We start from the raw sequence: 24,139 nt of genomic DNA, 5'->3' as shown, positions 1-24,139 counted from the left end.
GAAACTGCAATCAAAATTGCCGTGTTTACAGCGAGTAATTATCGAAGTTCAGGGTTGAAATTATAATAATTATTATAATTAGTAATTATATGCTGCATACAATAATGGGTATCAACTATGGAAATTTATTACATATATTTAAAATTAGTATCGACGAAATCCAGTCGTTGGGGGTGGTTATTATGAATTTTTATGAAGAACCAATATCATCTTATCATTTTTACTCCCCAAATTATTGCTCAACATTTTTGATTTAATTATATGAAAAATAATAGCATTTATCACCCTCCTACCCTCAAATGTAATGCTTTTAATTCGCGATCTTAATAAACCAGCGGTGATAAACTGCCGTCAAACTGAAAATATAGCGAGACTAGAGTTTCAAAGGCAGGGTACTTGGCCATGATACACATACTATAATTCCGACCTTTTGGGCACCTGAGACTCCGGTCGAAGGTCATTGATAATCGCCTTGGCGGTGATACTTGTTACACCGCCCCGGCGCTTCAGGTCAGTGGTACCCGATTTCTCCCTATGTACGCTCTATAAAAAGAAATATATATGTATGTATATATATATGTATATATATGTATGTATATATATATATGTATATATATGTATGTATATATATATGTATGTATATATATATATGTATATATATGTATGTATGTATATATATATGTGTATATATATGTGTATATATATGTATGTATATATATGTATATATATGTATGTATATATATATATGTATGTATATATATATATATATATATGTATATATATGTATGTATATATATGTATGTATATATATGTATGTATATATATGTATATATATGTATGTATATATATATATATGTATATGTATGTATATATATATATGTATATATGTATATATATATATATATATATATATATATATGTATATATATGTATATATATTTTTGTATATATATGTATATATATTTTTGTATATATATGTATTATAAATATGCATATATTATTTATATATATGTATGTATATATGTATATATAATATATATGTATATATTATTTATGTATATGTATATTACTTGTGTGTTTATATATATATATGTATATATATATGTATGTATATATATATATATATATATATATATATATATATATATATATATATATATATATATACATGGAGGAATATTCTCTCCTTTTCCTTGTTGAATAATTACTGCATTCGAGTTCTATTTTTAAAGAGTTCTTATTTAGATCTCCACTTGATTGAGGGATGAGAACTGGAAATGGATTGATTGCTGTGTATCGGAATGACTCAAAACGAAACTTTTACTGATGCTCGGCTAAGCTGATCAAGTATGAGTTAGTATTGTATACAATGTATTAATATACGGTACTTTAAAGATTCGTCTGCCACTAGATCGAAAGGCTGAGCGCAGCTCTGTAATTTGATCTGAATTTCGTCAGTAATTTTAAAATTTAGGTTACCAAGAAAATACTGTGGGTAACCGGTATAAGAGCATCAAAAATAAACTATCGGAAAGATAGTCGTTCGCAGGAACTGCATGGATAGAATGAGAAGAAGAGAAACCGTCCCTGGCCTCCGTGAATCAAAAGGAGCCTTCAGAAGAACCTTGGCCTTTCCTCCTTCAAAATCTAGTCCAAGACACAAAATTGATGGAGAGTTAGTCGGTCCGCGTGACTGAGAATCTCCAAATAGCCAGGCATCTCTGTGTTGCGTGTTAATGTGTGAGCGTACTGTGAGTAGCAACTCGAGCTTACTGCCTAGGATAGCTGTAAGGCTTAACGGGAGCATATTTATAATGGTGGATCTGAAGTAAATAGCTCGTTGGAAAAATTATTTTTAGCGGCCCCATTGAATTTAGAATAGTTTCGCCCAATGTTGGAGAAAAGAGGTTCCTACGGTGATACTGGAGAGTTGGATAAAATGTGTACCGAAATATTTTAACAGGAGACGTGAAGGCATCCTCTGGGCAATGAAACTCATTCGATTTTCCCAAAGGTTAGTCAGCTGAAGACATATGGAAGACCGCGATGGGTCTATTTTGATCATGATTCTTGAAATGACTTGAAGTGCAAGATAACTAGCGTTAAGTTAGCAGGAAAATGACTTGGAAAGAAGATAAACTAAGAGACTAAATACAACGGCTTGGTGAGTTGTGAAGGAAATGAGATGGGTTCTAGGAAAAATTCAGGTAGATATTTGATAATTTCGTTATTCGTCATCCAGAAACAATAAAAACTTGTGTTTATGAACTTGTTGGATGTAAGGTAAATATTTAACGTGATTTTTTTAGTATCTATTGGATTACATCAGTTGTATATGATTTACATGGTAGCTTAAACTTTGAAAAACGAATTTTTATCCGTGAAAATGTTGTGATAAAATAGTTTCATAAAGGATGTTAAGTTTGGTCACCCTTTTCGTGTCACTATTGTGATAATTTAGAATATGTTTTTCTTCATTAAATGACGACAACACCTACAGAAGTTAAATGTTGTAGCTAAAGACCCAATGTAAGAGGTAAGGTATAATGACAAAAATGAGAAAAATAAAAGTGACTAAGAGCAATGTCATACTTTTAAGTATACTATAGACAAAATATTTGGAATATTTAATTTTCAAATATAGTTTTTCAGAAAACTCTGGTTTAAAGTTAAGCAAAACACTCAAAATGTCAATAAGCATTGTATCAATCTGCCCTGAGATACGTATTTGATATTCGGAATCCCGTGTAAGTCAACATTTATTTTATAAATGACAATGGTCGTTGTTCATCTGTTTTGTAAACTTTACAAAACATCCTAACATAGTTCTCTTTTGGAATTACCAAAACTTGGTTTCCGTGTGTCTGCCATTTCTTGGGCAAATTTTTTGGCCTCATTTACCTATAATTTTATCTTCAAACTCAGTGTAGCTTAAATAGTTGGCTTCGATTATTTAAAAATAAACTAAAACGCGCCTACTCGGAATTAACAGAAGTGGATGAAACACCTTTCGAGGAGTTTGGATTTTTGTTTCAAGCTTGCAAGGGATCTGCTCCAAGTAATAGCTCTCGGCCTCTGGCAAATACCACATGAAATTAAAAAGCTGCCTTACGTCACAAAGAGGTCACTAAACTCCAGTATGCAGAAGGCTTCGCTGAATCAACATAAGATTGCTTTCACGAATACTAAGTAGGTGTTTTTGATGCTATTTGTTAGCATTTTTGGTATAAGTAATATAATCTATTATTTTGATCGATTTTTAATAGGTTATTGTCAAGTATGCTTCTTAATGTTAAAAAAAACTTGTCAAGAAGTTATCCGTTCTTAAAAATAAGTACTGCCTATTTTAAACCTTTGCATAATCTATAAACTGGAAAACTTACTTGTGTAGAAAGTTAAAATTGTAAATAATTATTTCAACAAAATATTCTGCCAAAACTTTCTCCCATTTTGAATACATATCAGTTAAAAAATGAAAATTATGTTATATGTTTTATTTGTTGACTATGCTATCCTTGATCCTTCATAATCACGCATGACATGCTGATTTTGGTGGCTTTATAATAATTGTATTAGAGAAACTTACAATAACATATCGAATCCATGTCAATTAAAAAGTAATTACCTTTTAAGGTAGGTGTTAGACAATCCTTTACGACATAATGTACTTACTACTTCGTAGAACTTATTCTTGCTTGCTCAAACATTGGAGCATTTTTTAGTATTTTATACTTCCCATTTCTTTACTCATTTTTTTGTAACAACTATATGTCCTCATACTGTTCAAAAAGGCCATGCTTTACCACTCCGTCTACTTTCATTCCCAGCTCAAGGCCCACCCATCCCACTCCAGACGTGTTCAGCATGTAAGTTAAAAAGCAACGGTGATAATGAACAATTGTCTCACTCCGTTGTATAGAACTTATGTCCGGACTCACTCTTCGCTTATTAATCTTCATTGTGTGTCTTCTGCGGATTTACATACGGGCGGGTGCTGATCCAGGCTTGACTTACGGGGAGTCCATCTGGCCATTGTGTTGATCGGAAGGAGACAATTTGAAGTGAAACAGTTTTGTTAGATCATATTAGTTATTATGCTTTTCCTCCGGTCTCTACCCCCAGGAGACAGGTAGGGAATGTGCCCCAACGCTGCAGACAGCAGGAGGGTGCCCCCACGGAGATTACAAGGGATGGAAGGGGACCTTAAAAAGATAAAAGGGTGAACAAACAACACTGTAAAGAACATTACATTATTTAAAGGCATTCTAATGAGGTAATGTGGAAAGAAAGGTTTTTGACAACAAAACGCACGAGGTTAGTGAAAGTGCATGCAATTGAGTAGAACTAACTATTCCCTAGACGCCGAGGGTGGCAAGTGGAATTTTTGCTATCTATATTCCTGCAGTTGCCATACCGAATTGTCCGTGTAAAGGAGGAGTCCCTGAGTCTGCTAGTTCTGGCATCTATTACCCGAATTTTGTATACATGATCCATATATGTCCATCCCAATGAAATAAAAATGAACGCTAAGTTAATTATATAGAGGATAATTTTTCTCAGTATCACTTTACTTTTCACCCCTTCTTCCACGCCGTACAACTAGGACTATAGTCTGTATAAGAGCGTAATTTAAATAGGCTTTTGGAATATTCCTGAGTCTGAAATAACAAGGATACTGGGAAATTATTTTTTAGGTTAAAAACTTGCGGAAAGCCGTTATTTTCTAAGATAGTGGGCTTAAAACACGTTAACGTGGGTCGAAACTGTCAGGAAAGGAATAAAAAACCATTGATTATGAGAGGAGTGGATTAAAGCTTTGGGTTGACGTCAGAATTGTGGAATGGACTTGAAACAAGGCTTAATGTTAATAACTGTATATGAACTATTGTTGTTTAGCTCGGTGTTGAATTCAGGTTAATGGATCACAGGCTTCATTTTAAACGAAATTAAATGTATTATTTATCAATATATTGTCGAGGTATCAAGGATGTGTTTGCGTCTGATTTCCCGTATACTCCCTATTGTAGTCATCAACCAGAAGGTTGGTTTGATAGGTTATTTATAGCCCTAATTTCTCAATACTAAGACCAACAGCTAGTGAAATTCACTCATCTGGGTAGGCGATTCAGTTTCTTTCCATATATACCTTGTTTTTATATAATTCGTGCCTGAATTACCTTAGATCACGATATTTATAATCTTCATTAGAAGTTTAATGTTTAGTAGCATGATTTAATAAAAAACTGTTGAATTCAGCCTGAAGATTAGCATGATAGGCGACGGTAGAGCTCACCTAATACAAAGCTCTTCAGCGTTTGAATTTCTAGAATTAGTGTGGTGAAAGTTCCTTTCCGTGCGACGCTTTCTGTTAACTTATCTGTCAGGGTAGGTGTTTGATGGATTCGAGCACTGCAATCCTTCTAAACCTCGCCGAACCCAGCACTAAGTGTTCTAAACCTTGCATTATAATACACCAGTTTTCAACTCTACGTACGACTTCTCCTTTCTCTCCAGCATACCTTGTATTCTTTTCCTGCCCCTACCTCGCTTACCAAACTATTTCCCGTCCTCAAAACCCTTTGCCATTCTATATTATGATTGAAAGTAATACCGTTGTTGAAAATAGCGTTTTCTTATTGCAGAAAATCGGGGATAAGTTATTGTAATTGACCCTTTGGTATTTCCATCAGGCCACATTCCTCCCAGTTAGTGGTCAGTTGTAAAAATAATGTATTGAATTCGAAATTAATAAAATCTCCCCACTGCATTCATTCTTCCATAAGCAATATGCACCTATATGGAAGTCGCAAGTCACTCTAAAGAGCATAATGTCATGGAAGCAGTTCAATGGTACCTCATCGTACTGTCAGTTTTCATGTGTTTCATAAGCTCAAAAATTGCGTAATTTTAAAAAGCGTGTTGAAATGGTGTCGAGTGACAGCGACTGTACCAGTTCCTGAAATTACGAGTGTCACTCAAGTCACTCCTCTCATCCAAGCTCGCATTCTTTCTTCGCAAGTCTTTGTTGGGTCATATTCCGTGGGACCCATACGCAAATGACATGTAATGGATAGTGTTGAGCAATCTTAAATGTTGGAGAGACTTGAAAGGCTTATGACCAATGACTGAGTAATAGCTGCAAGGGCTAAGTAATTTTACCTAGTTCAAGACTATTACTCGTATGCGCATCCGTAGTAATTCAGTGAGGCACGCAATGTTTTAATTCTCGGTTCTTTTTTTTCCTAACTGCGGGACGTAAATTGCATTTAACATAATTAGTGTCTTTCAATGCCTTTGTCATTGTTGCACGATTTTCGATCATCTCCAGGTCACGGAAGACAACTTTTGACTCAAACAATATTTCACTGACACAAAAAAGCCTAGACGGAATTTTCATTCAATTGCGATGTCACCATTGCGTGTGTTGTTGCTGCGTGTAGTTCACTTATTCCCACACCAAGGGTTCAGGTTCGATTTTAAGTTGCTAAAAGTCCGTGTGGATTATTAGTGGTATCCAAACTTAGTTTGAGTTTAAACTTTTTTCGTTCCCTGCACTGTTTCTTTTTCAAGTTGATAGCATATCTTATTTCAAAGTAGCCGCTAGGTACAGCCATTTATTGTTTACAGTAACTTAACAATAAATGTTAGTTTGTTCCTTATTTTTGCTAGGGAAAGGTAAGTGATGCAAATCTTCGCCACGCTCCTGCGTTCTCTCCCTTCTCAACTATTCACCTCGTGAGGTTGCATTTGTCTCCAGAGTGTACCTCGAGTGGGGAAGGCACCACTTTGTGTTGAACCTTGAACTGGGTTTTGGGTTAATGATTATTCATGAGGAGTAATCTTAAGAGTTGGGTGGTGGAGTTGAATAGGACGTTAATAGAGCTTCTTTGGCCTCTATTGGAAATTGGCAACGCCAGGTTTCACTCCTTTCCGGCTTCCTCTCCTTACGTCATACCTTACTTAGGGCAATATTTTATCGACTCATGGCCACAAACCGGAGAGTGGGCCGTAAAACTCTTTCATGTAGTGTCTTGCGGGGTTCCTGCTTAATTGTTTGTTTTCTATAGTCTTCCGTTGGTGATTTTTACCCTGACAAGAAAAATCTTGATTGTTTATTGCTGGAAGATCGACTTACTGATGATCAGCATCTGCTGTTTTATGATAGTATTTATTTATTATTAGTCCGAAAACTGCACTTCTTGGCCTTTACGTCGGACTATTAACAATTATAACAATGGACACAATTACAAACGCTCAAGCCCTAGGGGGAAGAAAAATCCACACAGGCGGAAATCGACCCTTAGGTTTGCAGACGAGGGGGCGTTACCCTGCCGCCATCGAGGCAGGCAGTATGATTTGATTTCAGCAGCAGTAATCTCAGAATCAGAAGTCCGGCTTTTCCACGACTCGAAGGCTCCCTGGTAGGCGGATTCCGGAAGGTCCTTAAGAGTACGCGTGCAGCCTTCTTTGAACGCACTTAGGGCCCCATAGTGGTGTCCTTTGATGTAGAATTTCACTCTTGGGAATAGGAAATAGTCTACTGGTGCCGAGTCGGGACTGTAAAAAGGGTTGTGGAATCGTCGCGATGTGATTGCTGAAGGTCTTCGCAAGCTGACACTCGATGCTGCTCTTGGGCGCCCTGAAGACCTTCGGGACGGGTTTAGCACAGATATCTCGCATCGTCAAATTTTCAGTGATAATAGTGGGCTCTGTCATCTTATCAATACCATCTGGGATCATGCGCACGCTTAACCGACGTAGACGGTCGTCCAGCGCGGGACTCGTCCTCCACATTCTCGGCCATCTTTGAAGAGCTTTTGACAGTTAAAAAACTGCAGTCTTTGACATGCTCTCATCCTTGAAAACTTAGGGAATCATGTCGAAAGTCTCCGCGCCCAGATTTTCCAGTCCAACTCTAAGTTTGATGGCGCACCGCTGTTCAATCGTTTCTTGCATTTTGCCCTTGCAGTGAGTCACTCAGCAGGGGCCCACGAAAAACTAGATCCAGCTGGAACAAGCACTCGCAGGTGATTGGCGAGTGTTGAACGACAGTCCCCCTACCACTGAGCCTGAACTCGGCGACGTACAGTCACGTCAGGAAAAAATTGATCCCGATATTTTTTATCCATATCATGCATGCTGCATAAAATAATGGGTATCAACGATACAACTCATTTAAATAACATCGGTAAAATCGAGTAATTAAGCGTTGTTGTTTTGAGATATTAGTAAAGTACCGACGTCAGTTTTACTTCTTTTGTGTTTACTCAAAATTAGTGATTTAATTTTATGAAAAATAATAGCGTTTAACGCCTTCCTATCCTTAAATTTAGTATTCAATTTGCAAGCAAAAGAGCGACGGTGAAAATAATTTGCCGCCATAGAGAAAATATAGTCGGACGGGAGTTTCGAAGGCAGGGTTGCTGGCCGCGGTACTCATACGACTCCGAGCCCTTAGAGACATCGTCTCCGGCCGAAACTTGTTCATAATCTCTTTGGGCGGTGAGATTCATTACACCGCTGCGACTCTCCGATTGATTGATATGCAATCACCCCCTTAGTATGCTCTATAAAAAGAGCTATATGTGTGTGGAATGATATGCGTGATATGATTCAGCCCGAAACTCGTTCGTAATCGCTTACGGGGGTGATTCATTTTGGACAGTGTCGCGGTGCGCCGGTGGATAGACTCCGCAGACGCGGAGCGGTTCGTAATTGGCCCCTATACATGCTGTGTAAAAATACGTATGTATTCGAGTGGAGGAACGTCCTATTCCAAAAAAATTGTATCCTGTAAAAGGATGTTGAACATGAACAAGCGAAAAGATATTAGATCGCAAGAACTGCATGAATTCGTTAATGAGCGCGAAAAGAAAGTGCACCTTCCATCCATGAATCAAGGGTAGCCTACTTGGACCCATGACGAGCCCTAATATAAGAAAGAGAAAATTAATTTAGCGAATCCCTGCTCATTCATTCAAGGCAGCTTTGAAGCCATTGGACATAGAATACTTTAAATCGTGATTAGAAGTAAATATTTTGAATGGATACCTAATTGATATTGAATAATACACTGAATACCATCCAATCATTGTGATATGTTCATTTTTGCATGGAAAGATGATTCCCTACTCCATTTAAGGCATTATAAAGGCCTTGGTAATTATAATATTCATATAAATGTGATGTTTTTCTAATATTATTGAAGCATTAATAAATGCATCTTAAAGTATCTTAAATCTTTTATTTGAAATGCAGTATTATGTGAACAAGATGGTCAGCCATCTATGAATTCCTGAAAACCAGGAAAGAGAATATCCTATAAAATAACATATCCTGAAACAAATTCTAGGATTCAGCAGTAAAACATGGAATTTTGGAGAAGCATAGTTATTTTAGTAGAAAATAAAGCCTGGACTATAGAAAGATGAATTACTTAAAAATGAAATCAAATGTTGAAAACTTTTTTTTAGTATCTGATCATGAATATCTATGCTATTGGGGAAAAGCCTGAAATATTTGCATGTGCAAATTTATCATTGTCTGTTTCATTACATCGTGGTGCTTGCTAGATATGCTCTAATTTTAACTTTGGAAAAACTGCAATACTATGGGTAGGAGGTATATATTTGTCAGAAAAGATTCATTGCCCAACTTTGCCAACTTCCATTAACTCTAAACTTGATATCTCCCACAGGATCATGATGGGTTTCCTCAGGGCCTTAAGCTGTCCCGGAATCCGAATGGTGGGCAGACCCCTCTCCTCTGTCTCTGCCTCACCATCTGCTGCCCCTGCTCCGGCTCCCACACCATCTATAGCCAGCCCCTCTGAATCAATGACAGTTGATGGGGTCACCGTGGAGAAGACTATCGGTGGGAAGGCTATTATACAATTGGATCGTCCCCAAGCCCTTAACTCCCTTAGTACACGAGCCATCCCACTCCTGTCTTCCGCCCTTGCCAACTGGTTTTCCGGACCCAGTTTGGTTCTTGTGACATCTCGAGGAAAAGCCTTCTGTGCTGGTGGAGATCTCAAGGGCATAGCATCCCTAAATGAATCTGGCCGCCTCTCCTTCTTCCGTGAAGGCTACAGGGGTTTCAATCTCATGGCCAGCATGCCCGTGCCAACGGTTTGCTTAGTCAGAGGACATGCCTTGGGAGCTGGGGTAGCTTTAGCTGCTCATTGTCGCTTTGCTGCAGCTTCCGAGAGAGCCACCTTTTGCCTCCCAGAAGCAGCCGTTGGATTCTACACAGACAATGGAGCATCAGGCTATGCCTCCAAGCTGCCCAACAGAGTCGGTTTCTTCCTTGCTCTCACAGGGACGAACATAACAGCTGAGGATGCAAAGAATGTGGGGCTGGTGTCCCACGTAATTGCGCCCGAAAGATTCAACACTCTGGAACGCGAGCTGTTGGAAATGGATGATCCCTCAGATGAGAAGATCCGTGCCCTCCTCAACGAGCATGAGTTTGCCTCTGGTGGAAAGAAAGAATGTGTGCTCAGTGAAGATGTACTTGCACGAATACAAGACATCTTCAGTGAAGGTAGCGTGGAAGCAGTTGTGAAGAAACTCAATCAGGATGGCTCTCCTTTGGCTAAGAAGTGTCTTGCTGCTATGAGAACATTCTCTCCAACATCCCTCAAAGTAATTCATCGATCTATGGAGTTGGGACTTACAAAACCTCTGGCTCATTGTCTTCGCCGGGAAATTCTTATATCCTTCCGAATGTCCTGTGAACGAGACTTCAAGGAAGGTATGCATGAATCGTAATGCCATTCCATGTACTTATGTCCATTTTTTTACTCATTTTAACATCATTATCTTGATTCAATTTTTCATGGGGAAGTATAGCCATGTGGTTTGATATTACCAAAATTTGCACTGTCATTCTTTGTTAAAATATTAACTGTATTTTTTCATTGCATCACACTATTGAAAATATACAAATTCATAGTATTGTCTCATTTCTTATAATGCTAAAAGCAAAGCGTAATGTGTGTATCACATGCCCATTTGTTCTCATATCTACCCGATCAATCATCCCTACTTGGTACCCAAAATTTATTTATGGCCATTGATTCTTATTTTGAAGGAGTATTTTGGCTAATGCATACTTTTCAATTGATGATCAAATCTGGCTAATTCTTAAATTTAAAGACATTACGAAATGCTGTGGGTGCAGTTACCTCTATAATAAGTGTGTATCAAATTTCTTGCTTGCATTACAGGTGTGCGTGCTATTCTTGTTGATAAGGACAAGAGGCCTTCATGGAATCCTCGTACCCTGGAGGAAGTGTCTAAAGAATATGTGGAACGAATTGTAACTCTACCTGATGCTGACGAACATGATCTGGCTCATCTTTTTACTCTGGTAATGTTATCTTATCCGTATTACATATTATAGTATTTCATAGTGTTACTACTCATAATATATTATAAATCAGGACATTTTCTATTTAAAATATCAAAATTTATTTAATAAATGAGCTTCCTTGTGATTTTTATACCATTTATAATTTTTTCCATCGTAAATAATGTAGAAATGTATGATAAATCCAGTTAAATACAGCTAGTGTATTAATTGAACTATTCAATATAAAACTAAATTTGTCATGAAGTCGTGCAGTGTTAAATTGCTGAATCACCCAAAATATCATGGGCCCATTATCTGTGGTGAGATTTTCTCCATCACAGAAATGCAGCAAATTCAAAGTTTGAAATCATATGGGAATTGGTTGAAGCACTCTTGACAGGATTTCTGGCAGAGTGCTTTGACCATTAAGTTACTGATGTGTCTTCTTACCCTGTGAATTTCTAGAACCCTTAAAGGAGGAATATAATGTGATGAAATACTGTGCATACTATGTCACAAGATTGTTGTCATGTGCATTGAACCTCCATCCACGAGATTCAAGCCAGTGTTCAAACTCTAAGGTTTTTTCCTCTAGAAAAATTCAAAGAACTGCCTTGACAGTTTTTTGAATTTGTTCATCATATAAAATTAAACATATTACTAGAAACTGTGGGAGATTCCGCAACAGTAACTTTAGATGGAGTCATGTGCTGATATGCATTACAATGCAACAATTTCAGAGTGTAAAAATCATTTGCTTTACGGTCAAGGCGAATGATTATTACACTCTGAAATTGTTGTACTAAAATTAAAAATGTTTGAATATTCAAGGAATTCAAATTACGATATATTTTCTTCTTCCCATGGATTTATCATGCCAGAATACCTAAGTGGATATACCTACACTCATCTGTGATGTTCAATCAACACTTAAAAAATTCCTTTGTACCATTGTATTAAATTTGTAGGTTATTTGTCTTTAAAATAATTGAGTAATCTAATGTTAAAGGTTAAAATAATACTTTTAGGTAAATCTATCAAAGTAATTATAAGGGGAATATCATATGTATATGATTGTTACATAGCTATCATCCAATAATAATTGAAGGTTGCCCCCTAATCTGCCTAGATTTAGAGGGAATTCCGTTAGCAATGTCAGCATTTCAGATATCCATAGGCTACCCCCTCAAATTACATTCTAATGGTGCAGTTTCAAGATAATGTGCTCTATTTTCTTTTTAATCCGGTCCAATAAGTCAGAATTTAAGTGTACACATATGTGATGATTAAGGTGCGTTAATGTCAGTTATATCAGATCCAAAATGTAAACTCATAAATGGACTGATGACATTTTTATTGACATTCTTGGCAGTTACCTAAGGCTTAATAACTCAGTTTGTGGAGATTTCAGCTACTGAATGGAAGGTCCTGGGTTCAAATCCCTGGATGATTCTTTTGGACACTTCAAACGTTTTTGAGTGGATGTGATTTTTGTCTGAACCAAATATTGCTGTGCTATTGGGCTTGGTGCAAGATGAGCTTTACATCTAAACCCACTCTTTTATGCCAGTGAGTCATTATTGAGGACACCTCCAGTGCTTTGAGTGTGAGGAGTCTCTCTCTTTCTCTGCTGAATACAGCTAACAAATCTGAGCTGGCCATCCAACAATATCAAAGTGTAAAAATCTTTCACCTTGACCAGGATTTGAACCTAGCCCCCCTGATGTCTGGCCAAGTGCTTCAGCCAGTACAGCTGCAGGAAGCCCCTAAAATTTCAGTGTATTAGGATCCCTTGGTAGCTTGACTAGCTAAAGCACTCAGCCAGACATCGAGTGATCCAGGTTTGATTCTTGGTCAAGGCAAATGATTGTAACCCTTTGAAATAGTTGTACTTTAATGTTCGTTAGTGCACGACTCTGCTAAAGTTACTGTTGTGGCATCCCTGCAGTTTCTTAAATCTTAGCATAACCTTCCCTCTCAAAGATAGCATTTAATTCCAAGATAGGTACACTTTTAAAAATGAGCTTGGATACTGCATAGGAAACATTAGCCCAAACTATGTGTGAAACCAAAGAATTGATAGTATAGGAAAGTTACTTGCGCACACTAAAGGCCAAGAAATTCATGAAGACAATACATAGGAAGCAAGCGAATTTAAATGTTCCCCCTGTTAATGACAGTTTGAACAGTTCAGCACGAGGAATTAATGAACAAAACTGTAGAATTGGTTGTAAATAAAATAGAATATTATGAAATGAGTCTGCAGCCTAGTAGAAAAATAAGTGACAATTCTACACACAGTTCAGCTTCTAATGAAAGAAAAATGCCATTGGTATGGTGTGAGCTCTGAATAAAAGAATTCCATTAATATTAACCGTAAAATTCCATTTAAAAGTTGTAAAATCTGAGCAAAACAATAGCAATTTATTGTTTTTCAGCCCATTGTTTTGGGGATGAAGCATGGTGAGATAGGTGATTACATTTGGTGATGCAAATTTTCCTCGGGGAATTTCACTGGGACATTTTTCTAGGCATGATAAATGGCTTTAAATTTTCATTTAAATGGATGATTTTACGATAGGTTTTTCGAAAAAATATTTTGCACCCTATCTACTTTACGTATAATAAAATTTAGAGTAGGTTCCATAATAGGAATCATGTCCAGCACCACCATACATATCCTTCACATTGTGTCTACATATTAAGAAAACTTCATTCAGTTGTGTAGATAGATTTATTGCAATTGTTAAGTGTTACAATCCCCATTGTGTTATCAATCTGACTCATGAAATCTCTCATTCATTCTCTTACAATCGCCAAACCAACAAAGCACACTTCTTTCATATTTACATATTACCTCTGCATCCAATCCATTTTATTTCATGGCCAAACTCATTACTCATCCTACCCCACTTTATACCACAGCATTCCTCAAGTACTTCATGCCCAACCATTTTAAACCATATATATATATATTTATCCTGCCATGCCTAAGTTCCGCTTATTGGCAGTGATATTGGGAGGAGTATTATAGTTTTTACTTTGTACCTTTGCAAATATTACTTTTTTTATACATTGTATAAATGATCAATGGCCTTCCTGCCAATATTCACCCATCTTTTAATCTCTTCATCCATCTTCACCTGTGGCAAGCATGCAGCCAAGGTACATGTATACAAAGCAGTGCACTTGGATAATTGGGTATTTTTCTGTTTATACTTAGTTATGCGCTGTTTCTTCCCATTCTTCTTTTCTAATAATTACTTTCATATTAGACATATTTACCCTCAATATTTTTCTCTGTTACCACACTAAAGCTATCCAGAGCTTCCCATAGATCTGCTGGGCTCCCAGTCACCAATACTAAACCGTTTCCATGTAGAGGAGGTGAATTTATATATACATCATTAACACTGAAGTTACTCATGCCTCCATCTACCACAGTCATAAGTTCATTGAACTGCCTTGGCGACATATTTGTTTTCTTGTTGCTTTCTATCAAACCTGTATCCTACATTTCTAAACTAGATTTTGCTGAAGCTGCTTAAATATTTGCAGAAATATAAAACGTTATATTTAAACATTTTCCATAAAAGACAACTTCTTGAGCATTTCAGTTGCAGACGAATGAAAAATGCAATTAATAAAATGTTTCTAAATTTTTTGAAAGCCAAATATTTATAAATATTATGTAGGTTTTTATTGAATATTGTTTTAAGTAATGAATCATTGTATATTTTCAATTCAAGTAATGAATGTAGCTTAAGATTAATTCATGTCAATCATGAAAAACATCTTTGTACAATAGATTTTAGTCTTTGAAATGATAAGGTTTTGCTGTATTTTTTAGCCATGATTTACTTTTAAATATTTTTGCCTTTAATCATAATCCTCCATTCCCTCAAAGTTTTTTCCGTAATTCATGTAATATTTCACTGGCTTTTTTTCATTGTCCTTCAATATTCTGCATCAGCTTAATTCATTTAAGAATAGCAAAAAGTATAACTTAAATACTCCTTAAATCTAATTATAAGGTCTCATTAATGTCTGTGTTTTATTTTAAATGCGGCTATACTGTTTTACTTTGTTCCACATAATCTGATAATTAGTCAAAAAAGAGAAAACCTTCTTTCGAAGTTCATTTTATCTTCTTGTAAGTGACAAATCATTCATTACGCAATTACTTCTGTTCAGGAAAGTATGATCAAGTTTTCCAGTAGAAATGGAAACGGTAATTTGAGGGTTTAACTGCTATATTTTTGGGATATTCTTATTTGCAAAGACATTTTTATGTGAATTCTAATATCTATTTCTTTATTTTCAGCCTGCTGCCTCAGCATCATAAGTGATCTTCTGATATCTGATGAATATTGAAATTTCATTATTATTCATTTGGTGGTTCAGCTGAATATGTTGAAATCTAAATAGTACTTATGTACAAACATCGATAACCCAGTGATAATGCATTATTAAATAATGCAGTGGTTGACACTAAATGATTTATGTTATTAATACATTATAGGTTTTGAAATGTTTTTATTATCAAGCTTTACCATGTGCATTTAAAGATTCTCAGTGAAAGCTAATTTAATGAAGAATGTGATTTGTTATAAGTTATGGATATTATATTTGAAACTCTCCGTTAATATGCATTAAATATGTCGCCGTGTAAGAGCTAATGGAATGCTTGCTTACCACCCAATTTTGAACTGTCAATTTGAGATGGAATAATGTATAGAGTGGCTAGAATTGGCAAGTCTCATGCCAAGTTTTATCTGGTAATCCTGCCATTATTTCTATTGTATTGTTTTAGGAGAAATTTTAAAAAATCATCAAGTAATATGTTTAATATTACAGTTAAGTCTATATAATTGGTTTAAAAAGTCATGAGAATGTCCTATACAATAAAAATTAATTTTGTATGGAAACTATTTAATATATGTATTTGAAAATATATTTCAGCTATTGTATTAAAAAATCTAGAATCTCACTAAATGTACTTTGTTCAAAATAGGTACTTTGAAAAAAGAAAATTTCAAGCAAATGTAATTTCAACCTCTGTTGCAAAATATTGGCTCATTAACAGGAAGATTAATTAAAGCTACATGTGCATCTATGACACAAAGCACATGAATTCTATTGGTATGAAACTTTTAATTAGTGAATAATTAAATGAAACAATAATCCAAGAACTTTATAAAAATGGCTTAAGGAATGATTCAATTTAATGAAGAATACCCTGTTTTCATATTTCCTTGTGAAAAACTTAAAACTTATTGAATGACCTTCAAGATAAAATTACTTCGGGGGTGGTTTTTCACGTATTTTGAATTAAGTTGTGTGCAATAGAATTACATGAATGTGACTGGTATTTTTGGACTACTTTGCATAAAATTTGCAATTAGAAAATCACATGTCACATTTTCATATATGATTAGATTTACTCTTTAGCTGTTGTGGTAAGGTCTGATCAATGCAATGTTTTTATGGTTTATTTTTTACATTCCTTATAGGAGAATTATTCATCAAAACCAGAAATTAAGGATGTAATGATGGTTCTGTAGAGATGAATTGAGTGTCTTTCTACCAATTTCACATGCATGTTCCTAGAGCTTCTGGTGATCATTTTTTCCTCCCATAAACAATTCGTAATTATTGATGTTTTTCAGGCAACTGTCACCACAGGACAGGAAAAGTCCGTGGAATTTTTGGGGATTTGGAATACTGGAAAATTTAGGAATTTTAAGATTAATCACTGTCAAAAATTTTTGTTCTTCACTTTAATCCTCTTCATCCCAATATGGCATGAAAGGTGTTTGGCATTCTGTAAAGGAAGGCTGAGTTCATAATATTTTAGATTGCCCACTTAATCTTGCTAATAATAAATGAGAAAGCTTGATTTTTGACTCTAGGTTTCCTACCATCCTCTGGGAGACCTGTATGTTTTCATATGATTGCGCCCGTAATTTGAGTAAGGATGACTAGGGTGCAGTTTGATCCATGGAAGAATTATAGTTCACTCTTTTAAATCAGGAAAAGAATCGTTAACTTTTCTCTCAAGTAGAAAATAATGAAATACTTGTTACCCAAATTAATTTTAAAAATTGGGTAACATACCTGTAAACCGTTTTATTTTCAGGCAAATGGAGGAACATTTTATCATATATACATGTGGATTATTGAAGAGTATAATAATAATTTAAATATGTTAGTACATGGTGCTTTTCATATTTAGGATAGGGAAAACATGGTTTTTGGCCTGGAAAGTCTGAGATAGTCATGGAATTTTGGAATCAGAAATAAGTGGTAGCACTGCATTATAAATAGCAGTTAAGCATCATTATATAAAATAAAAAAAACATGAATCTCAGTGATGAATAAGGTAATCAAGTTGCTTAGCTTTAGGTTTCCCTCTTATAACACACGTGTCTTTCACTAACTAAAAAGAGTTTCTCCAGCCATCCTGCTGGCATGTTCAAGTCGGAAGAGACTGACCTGATGATGGCGGCAGAATAGCTTGAGAAACTGTTTTCATCAAAACACAATGGAATGTGGTGGGAAGATCAAGGCTTCTATTCTTCGAACTCTCATGAAACATGAAAATCTGAGAGAAAAGATGGTGTAGTCTATGAGGATAAAAGTGGAAGTTAAGTGATCAGCATGGGGGTTAATGCTATGACATGGCATATGGCATTACCCTCATTCACCCTCTCCCTAATCAACATATACCATGTTGATTAGAGTGGTGAGGGTGAAGTTATGAGGAGTGGGCAGTATGAAAATGGGATGAAGACGATGATTGTATGGGAAAGAAAAGAGTTTTCATTTGCTATTATCAAATTTGTTCTGGGTAATTAATGTTCTTAATTGTTTCTATGCATCATCTAGATCCCTCTTGTTCCGCATAGAGAGTTACATTGTGAAAATCCCTAAAAACTTGTAAATCTTATTATTTCAGGGAGTATCTATCTCTGATAAAACTTGAAGGGGTTCTTAAAATTTTTCTCTTTGCTAAAATATATAATAACAGTGTTTGATGTTAGTTAATTACCCGTTGAGATTTATCTCTTACTGAGAGTGTTAAACAAAGAAAGACATGAACTATTATTAAATCATTATTTAGGTTATTATTTCTTAACAATTAGCTTCTAGATATGTGTTCATAATGCTGCAATCTGTACTATGATCAAAAGTCTCCATCAAAATTTTTACGTTTGCTGTATTTTATAATTTTTACGGCCAAATGTACCCATTTTTAATGAAAGAAGTAGTTATTGATTAATTTTATGAACAAACTTGTCTTCATTGTGTAAAAATTAAAAGCTGTTGTGATGACACTTAACAATATAGGAAGCACGCACAATTTTGCCTCAGAATTTTCAGCACTACAAACTGGCTTTAATATCAAACAGAAGTAAGTATTAATTGTTATGAGTGTACTCTATATTCTGTGGAATGCAGTAAAAGGATATTCTGCTAGATTAATTTTAGTGCATGAAAAGCAGTTACTGTGTCATGAAGATTTCGATTATGAAAACCAGTGTCTCATCTCATTTTACAGGTGTTAGTTCATATTCAGTTTCTTTTGTTGGAATAAGGCCACCATTCCAGTTAACAAAAGTAGAATGGAAACGAGGAGATCAAAAGTGGCTTGTCTTTTCACCTCTATATGGGAAATGCTTTTACATATTTGTATTGAAGGGTCCTTTGTTTGGGAATGTTTCCTAATTTGTGTAAATAATGGAATATTATGAGGAAACAACGTATTAATCGGAATATAATCTATTATTTATCCTGAGATTATCACTATAAATGTGGGGGAAGACTTATTTCCAGGCCATAAGAGTTGTCCAGAAAATTGGGCTACAGCCCAATGGGAAGAAGAAAAGGAAATAAAAGAATGTTCAAAATAAAACCGTAAATGTGCTTTTACTGATACATGGTACAATTAGAGATCAAATTATGTGTTACTATTATTTGCATAGAGATGTTTGAAATGTTGAAAAGTACTCTCAAAACTATTGCGTAAACTGCATATTACAAGCTGGCCATTGTCATTACATATTTATTCAATTATTTAATCATATATTATGCCTTAAGTAATGGTTTCCACTGATCACTTTTTATTAAAATGGATGGTGGAAATTGTAATGCAAAGCAATTTATTACCATACAAACTGTTATGGGATAGTATGGTGGGGGTAGGATTATTAGGAGAGTTTAGAATATTATCATTAAATGTAGAGAAATCAATGCAACAACTTCAGGGTGTAAAAATCATTTGCCTTGACTGGGATGATCCCAGTCAAGGCGAATGATGTTCACACTGAAATTGTTGCAATGGAAAGCACATTAGCGGATGACTCCATTAAAAGTTAATGTTGCGGCATCTCCCGCAGTTTCTTTGGAAATGTAGAGAAAATTATAGTTATCATCAATTTATAAGTAGTTTGAGTTTTTGTGGCTATTTATAATGCTGTCGTACAATTTTACAGAGGGAAAAGAATTTCTCGTATCAGTATGTATAGCAGTCATCCTTGCTGGAATTCTTATTAGGTCATGTAAATAATTAGTGCCTTGTTTTTTCCAATGATTACTAATTTTTTTCAGTTAAACCATTATGGTTTTTTCTTAATAGGTCAGATCTTTCATATATATATTTTTTTTAATTTAGAGATTAAATCTGTCTGTGCTGTTCTGCAAATTCTTATGGTATATTCTTGATGAGGTCTGTCTTGCGTGCAATGCCACATCTACTTAACTTTTTAAATGCAACAAATCCCCTGTATTCGTTTTAATAAGCTAGCCGGTTTCTAGCATTAAAGCTTAAGTGTGTTCTATTATTATGAAAAATTTTCTGTAGCTGTTGGAAATGTATCAATATATATTGTAATCTTTTAGTCTTCTGATTATTTTCAAAAACTTTTGAGGCTAATCAAAATTTTAGCCTATAATTTGTTCCCTATTTCTATGGAAATACCGTGCTAATGGTGCAGTTCATCAAGATTCATCAATACAAACATTTTCATAAATATTGTCAATAGAGCACTTCTCAAATGCTCTCCTGTCTTGCCTTACTGTTTCTCGAGAAAATGGCACCAAACCATGTGAAATTGAACCAATCAGGACAGTTTCTTTTTCTGTGGTTTTCCAGGAAAAATTGTAATCCATACAACAAACCAACTTTGCCTTTGCTATAAATGCAAAGTAATGGCCTAGATTCAGATCTAGCTCTCTGTTAGAAAGACAAATACCACATTCCAGCCCATTGAGCATTGAGAACTAATCCCAAAGTAGCTACACCACTCCCAAATATTGTCAACATTTGTTGAAGAAAAAATTATTTTTTTCCATTCCATCCAGTTTGATTAGAGAATCCCCTTCGGGGGACTGTGATCTTTAGAAACAAGCACTGTACAAGATTGTCTAAGCATAATGTGCTCCTTTACACACCAAGGAAATTATGTATCTGAAGTTTTAACAAAATAGGTAGAAAATTGGGTACAGTTTCTGGAGCTAATCTTGAAAAATTTAAGTGATACTGACCCTGATACAGTATTTGTGCTATATTATTACATTTAATTTTAATATTTTTACAAATTAGAGTTTAATGATTCAATAAAAAAATGTCCATCCTATTCTAAATAGACATTAAAAAGCTAACAACCCTTTTTTAATGCTGAAGCTTATTTGAAATAATCATATTAATGGTTGTGTTTGAACCTACCTATCATATTAAAAATAAATTACACATTTAAATACATAAACCTAAGTTGTCATGTACTCTCCCACTCAGGTGTGTGAAATGATGAAATTCAAGTTTCAAATATTCATTGAGGTTTCATAGTGAGTTACTATCATGGCAGTGCCTCATCAGTCGAACAAGAATGAATATTTATTGAAGTTATAACATGGACCTAACCTAAGTTAACCTGATCATTATTCACCAATAAAATTTTTTTCTCCCTCAAACCATGGACCGACTGCTATTGCCCTTAAATTAATGCATTTGAGTTCACTTCGGGTGTTAGGACTTAATTTGTGACTCAACGAAGTGAGATACCTACTGTAGTATGTATGGAGACCTTATACCCAACATAAATATGTGCTTAAGAATTGGTATGTACTATATGGTTTTGGTGTCCTATTATGTCTATAAAACCATGAAAATTTATTGTAATATAGTTTATTCGTTATATTTGTTGTTCTGATGTATGGTACATCTTTAAGATTCATATAAATCATGTGGGTTATCACAAAAATGGAAAATCCAAATCTCTTTTGTGCTTTGCTTGGTAACATGTGTTGCGAAATGGTGTTTTTCAAGATTTCCAACAAGATTTATGTAGAGGTGGCATTCGTCGTTATGATAAGTAATCCTCGCAGCCTTGACTCGGGAAATTTATTAATTGTAATTGGAACTTTTTTCCTGGAATTTTCTGCTCGAAAGGGTTTTTAATCCGGAAAAACAGCAGAATTGAAACCTGAGAACCCCGCCTAAAAAGCTAATACATTACATGAAGACAACTCGAACTAATAATAATGATAGATACTGTGATATGAGTTACTTTTACTGTTCCACGTTCGAAAGTCGCGGAATTAAATGAGCAACGTCACGCGATTTATTCAGGTGAACATTGAAATGTGTCCCGGGACTTCGGTTGTAGTCGTTCATGATTGTAATATTGTATGATTATTCTTGAATACGTTTTTACCTCTTCCGTTACTTATTTGGAAAGGCTAATAAATTTGCCGTAGGCAAGTTAAAGAAAACTTTAATTTGCCATGTTCTAAATGCTATGACACTTGAGTAACATTTATTTTTCGCCTGTGTACTTGAGTGTATGAAGGAAGTTATAGCCATTGTGCTAACAGTAGCTTTACATTATGTTGCGGAAACGTTGCCGTTCACCTGAAGATGACTTGTGTCCTCAATACAAAACCCATGTGGGTGAAAAAGAAATTAATTCTGGGGTCAACAGAGAGCAGAATATGAAAGCAGTGTATGGTAAATATTTGGGTATCTGTTAATAGTGTTCACGTTTGTCACGCGATGAATGTGAATAATCATCTTTATATTTTAGCAAAAACTCTAGACATGTTATTTAAAGCATCTCCCAAGAAAGTAAGCAAAGAATGTGTGCTAGCAACTGCGCAGAATGTAAATGTATCTGCTGGGAGATATAAGCAAATGGTTTTGGATAGCAATTGCAAACTGCATATTCAAGGAAGCGTAGAGGTATGAGTGCGTCAGTTTGATCCAGTTTTTGTACTCATTTAATTCCATGCAGTTGAATTGGTAATGACATAAAAATTATTTCCGTCAGGAGACCCAATTTCAACCAGCCTGTGGATGTTGTGGCATTTTTGATTACTGTAATCAAAAGTGTTCTTTTTGTGAAAAATATCTGTGCGAATCCTGTAAATGTGCTTGCAGGAAGTGTGAGCAATACTTTTGTTCATCATGCATCTTTTCAGTGTAAGTATTATATTTAATAGTTATTCATTCGATCTAGGTGGTATTATAAATCAGTACCAGAATTTAATTGGAGAATATTTCCTTTAGGTTCGAAAGCAGCGACGAGTTGACGATATGTCAGTCCTGTTACTAAAGAGGAAATGGTATATATGTGAAAACAGTGAACAGGTTTCTATGCACAATTCCACAGTAACAGTCAAAATTATTGGGAGGACCTAGTTTAGTATCCAGAGGCGTTGTATTTCTAATCTTGGTGATTTTACTTTCTTAATTGTAATTAATGTGAATCAATGAAATATTTTTCTAAAATGTCTTTGTGAAAATCGGATACAATTTTTTAAAAATCTGCCGAAGTATATAAACTGTGAGGAGAACAAATGCTGTGAATTTCTGCTTCTTGAAAAAAATTATAACATAAGTGTAGATAACGTTTTTAAGGTTTTTTTACATTTTGTATTCGTATTCGCCAATTATTTATCCGAAAATATATCTCTGTTTTACTTCATATCGTGTAGTTAATATGCAAATAATGTGTTAGATCCAAAACATGATATTAGTACGCCTCTGAGAAGGAACTCTGTGACCTTACCATGAACAAATCTGTCATATACAAGAAGACAAGGGGATCGAGATGGTGCGGGGGCTAGCGTACTGGCTTCCTACCCAGAGGGCCCGGGTTCAAATCCCGGCGGTGTTGAATATTTTTCAGAGGTATCTCGATCCCTACTTGAGGTGCTTTGTGGAGGGCACTTTGAGTCAGTACGCCGTCCGTCGGATGGGACGTTAAGCTGCGGACCCCTTGGCGCCTTTCGTAAAGAGTAGGCTAATGCCGACGCCGGGTTTCTCTCCACTCTTCATCCTTTCCTATCCATCCCCTATGGCGCAAATGACCTCAGCTGTCGGTCGCCTCCCCTCAAAACTACTACTACTACTACTACTACAAGAAGACAAACATCATGAGCTTCTGATAAAAATTTTCCTCAGTGAAATGAAGCCATGTATTTTTTGCTTATAGTCCTGTATGGTGATAATTCATTTTTTACTCTTCATTATATAAATTATAAACTTTGAAAGCATTTTAAGCTCACTATGATTTAGCAATGGTATTTCTTGCATTCTTGCATATCGTATTTCTATCATCATTTTGAATTATTAATTTAATGTGCATCAAGATGTAAATTAGTGCTTATGAACTAGTATGATATGGAAGAATGTTAATTATTCTGTATGGGCAGCATCGCAATCCCTTACCTCATATGAGTTATACCATATCAGAACAATGAGAACTTTCAATTGCGACACATT

General features: G+C 35.3%; 1 protein-coding gene and 1 long non-coding RNA gene across 2 annotated transcripts in view; both read left to right on the top strand.

The window, feature by feature from the left end:
* Window positions 1–16,743, top strand: part of LOC139687742 (3-hydroxyisobutyryl-CoA hydrolase, mitochondrial-like) — a 41,128-nt gene extending 24,385 nt beyond the window's left edge. The window contains exons 3-5 of the mRNA XM_071585010.1: window positions 9,698–10,755; window positions 11,231–11,373; window positions 15,680–16,743. Of these exons, the coding sequence (XP_071441111.1) occupies window positions 9,702–10,755; window positions 11,231–11,373; window positions 15,680–15,700 (1,218 nt within the window). The 5' untranslated portion in view covers window positions 9,698–9,701 and the 3' untranslated portion in view covers window positions 15,701–16,743. The remainder of the gene's footprint in view (window positions 1–9,697; window positions 10,756–11,230; window positions 11,374–15,679) is intronic.
* Window positions 16,744–21,992: 5,249 nt separating this feature from the next.
* LOC139687815 (uncharacterized) lies at window positions 21,993–23,449 on the top strand. The gene is made up of 4 exons (XR_011700666.1): window positions 21,993–22,363; window positions 22,440–22,594; window positions 22,683–22,834; window positions 22,922–23,449. It is a non-coding gene; the product is annotated as an uncharacterized lncRNA (long non-coding RNA).
* The last annotated feature ends 690 nt before the right edge of the window (window positions 23,450–24,139 follow it).

Source organism: Hetaerina americana, unplaced genomic scaffold, assembly GCF_022747635.1.
Source record: "Hetaerina americana unplaced genomic scaffold, ioHetAmer1.1.p SCAF_2, whole genome shotgun sequence".
Taxonomy (NCBI): Eukaryota; Metazoa; Arthropoda; class Insecta; order Odonata; family Calopterygidae; genus Hetaerina; species Hetaerina americana.
Note: the sequence above shows the minus strand (reverse complement) of the source record. Positions and strands in the feature narration are given on the sequence as shown.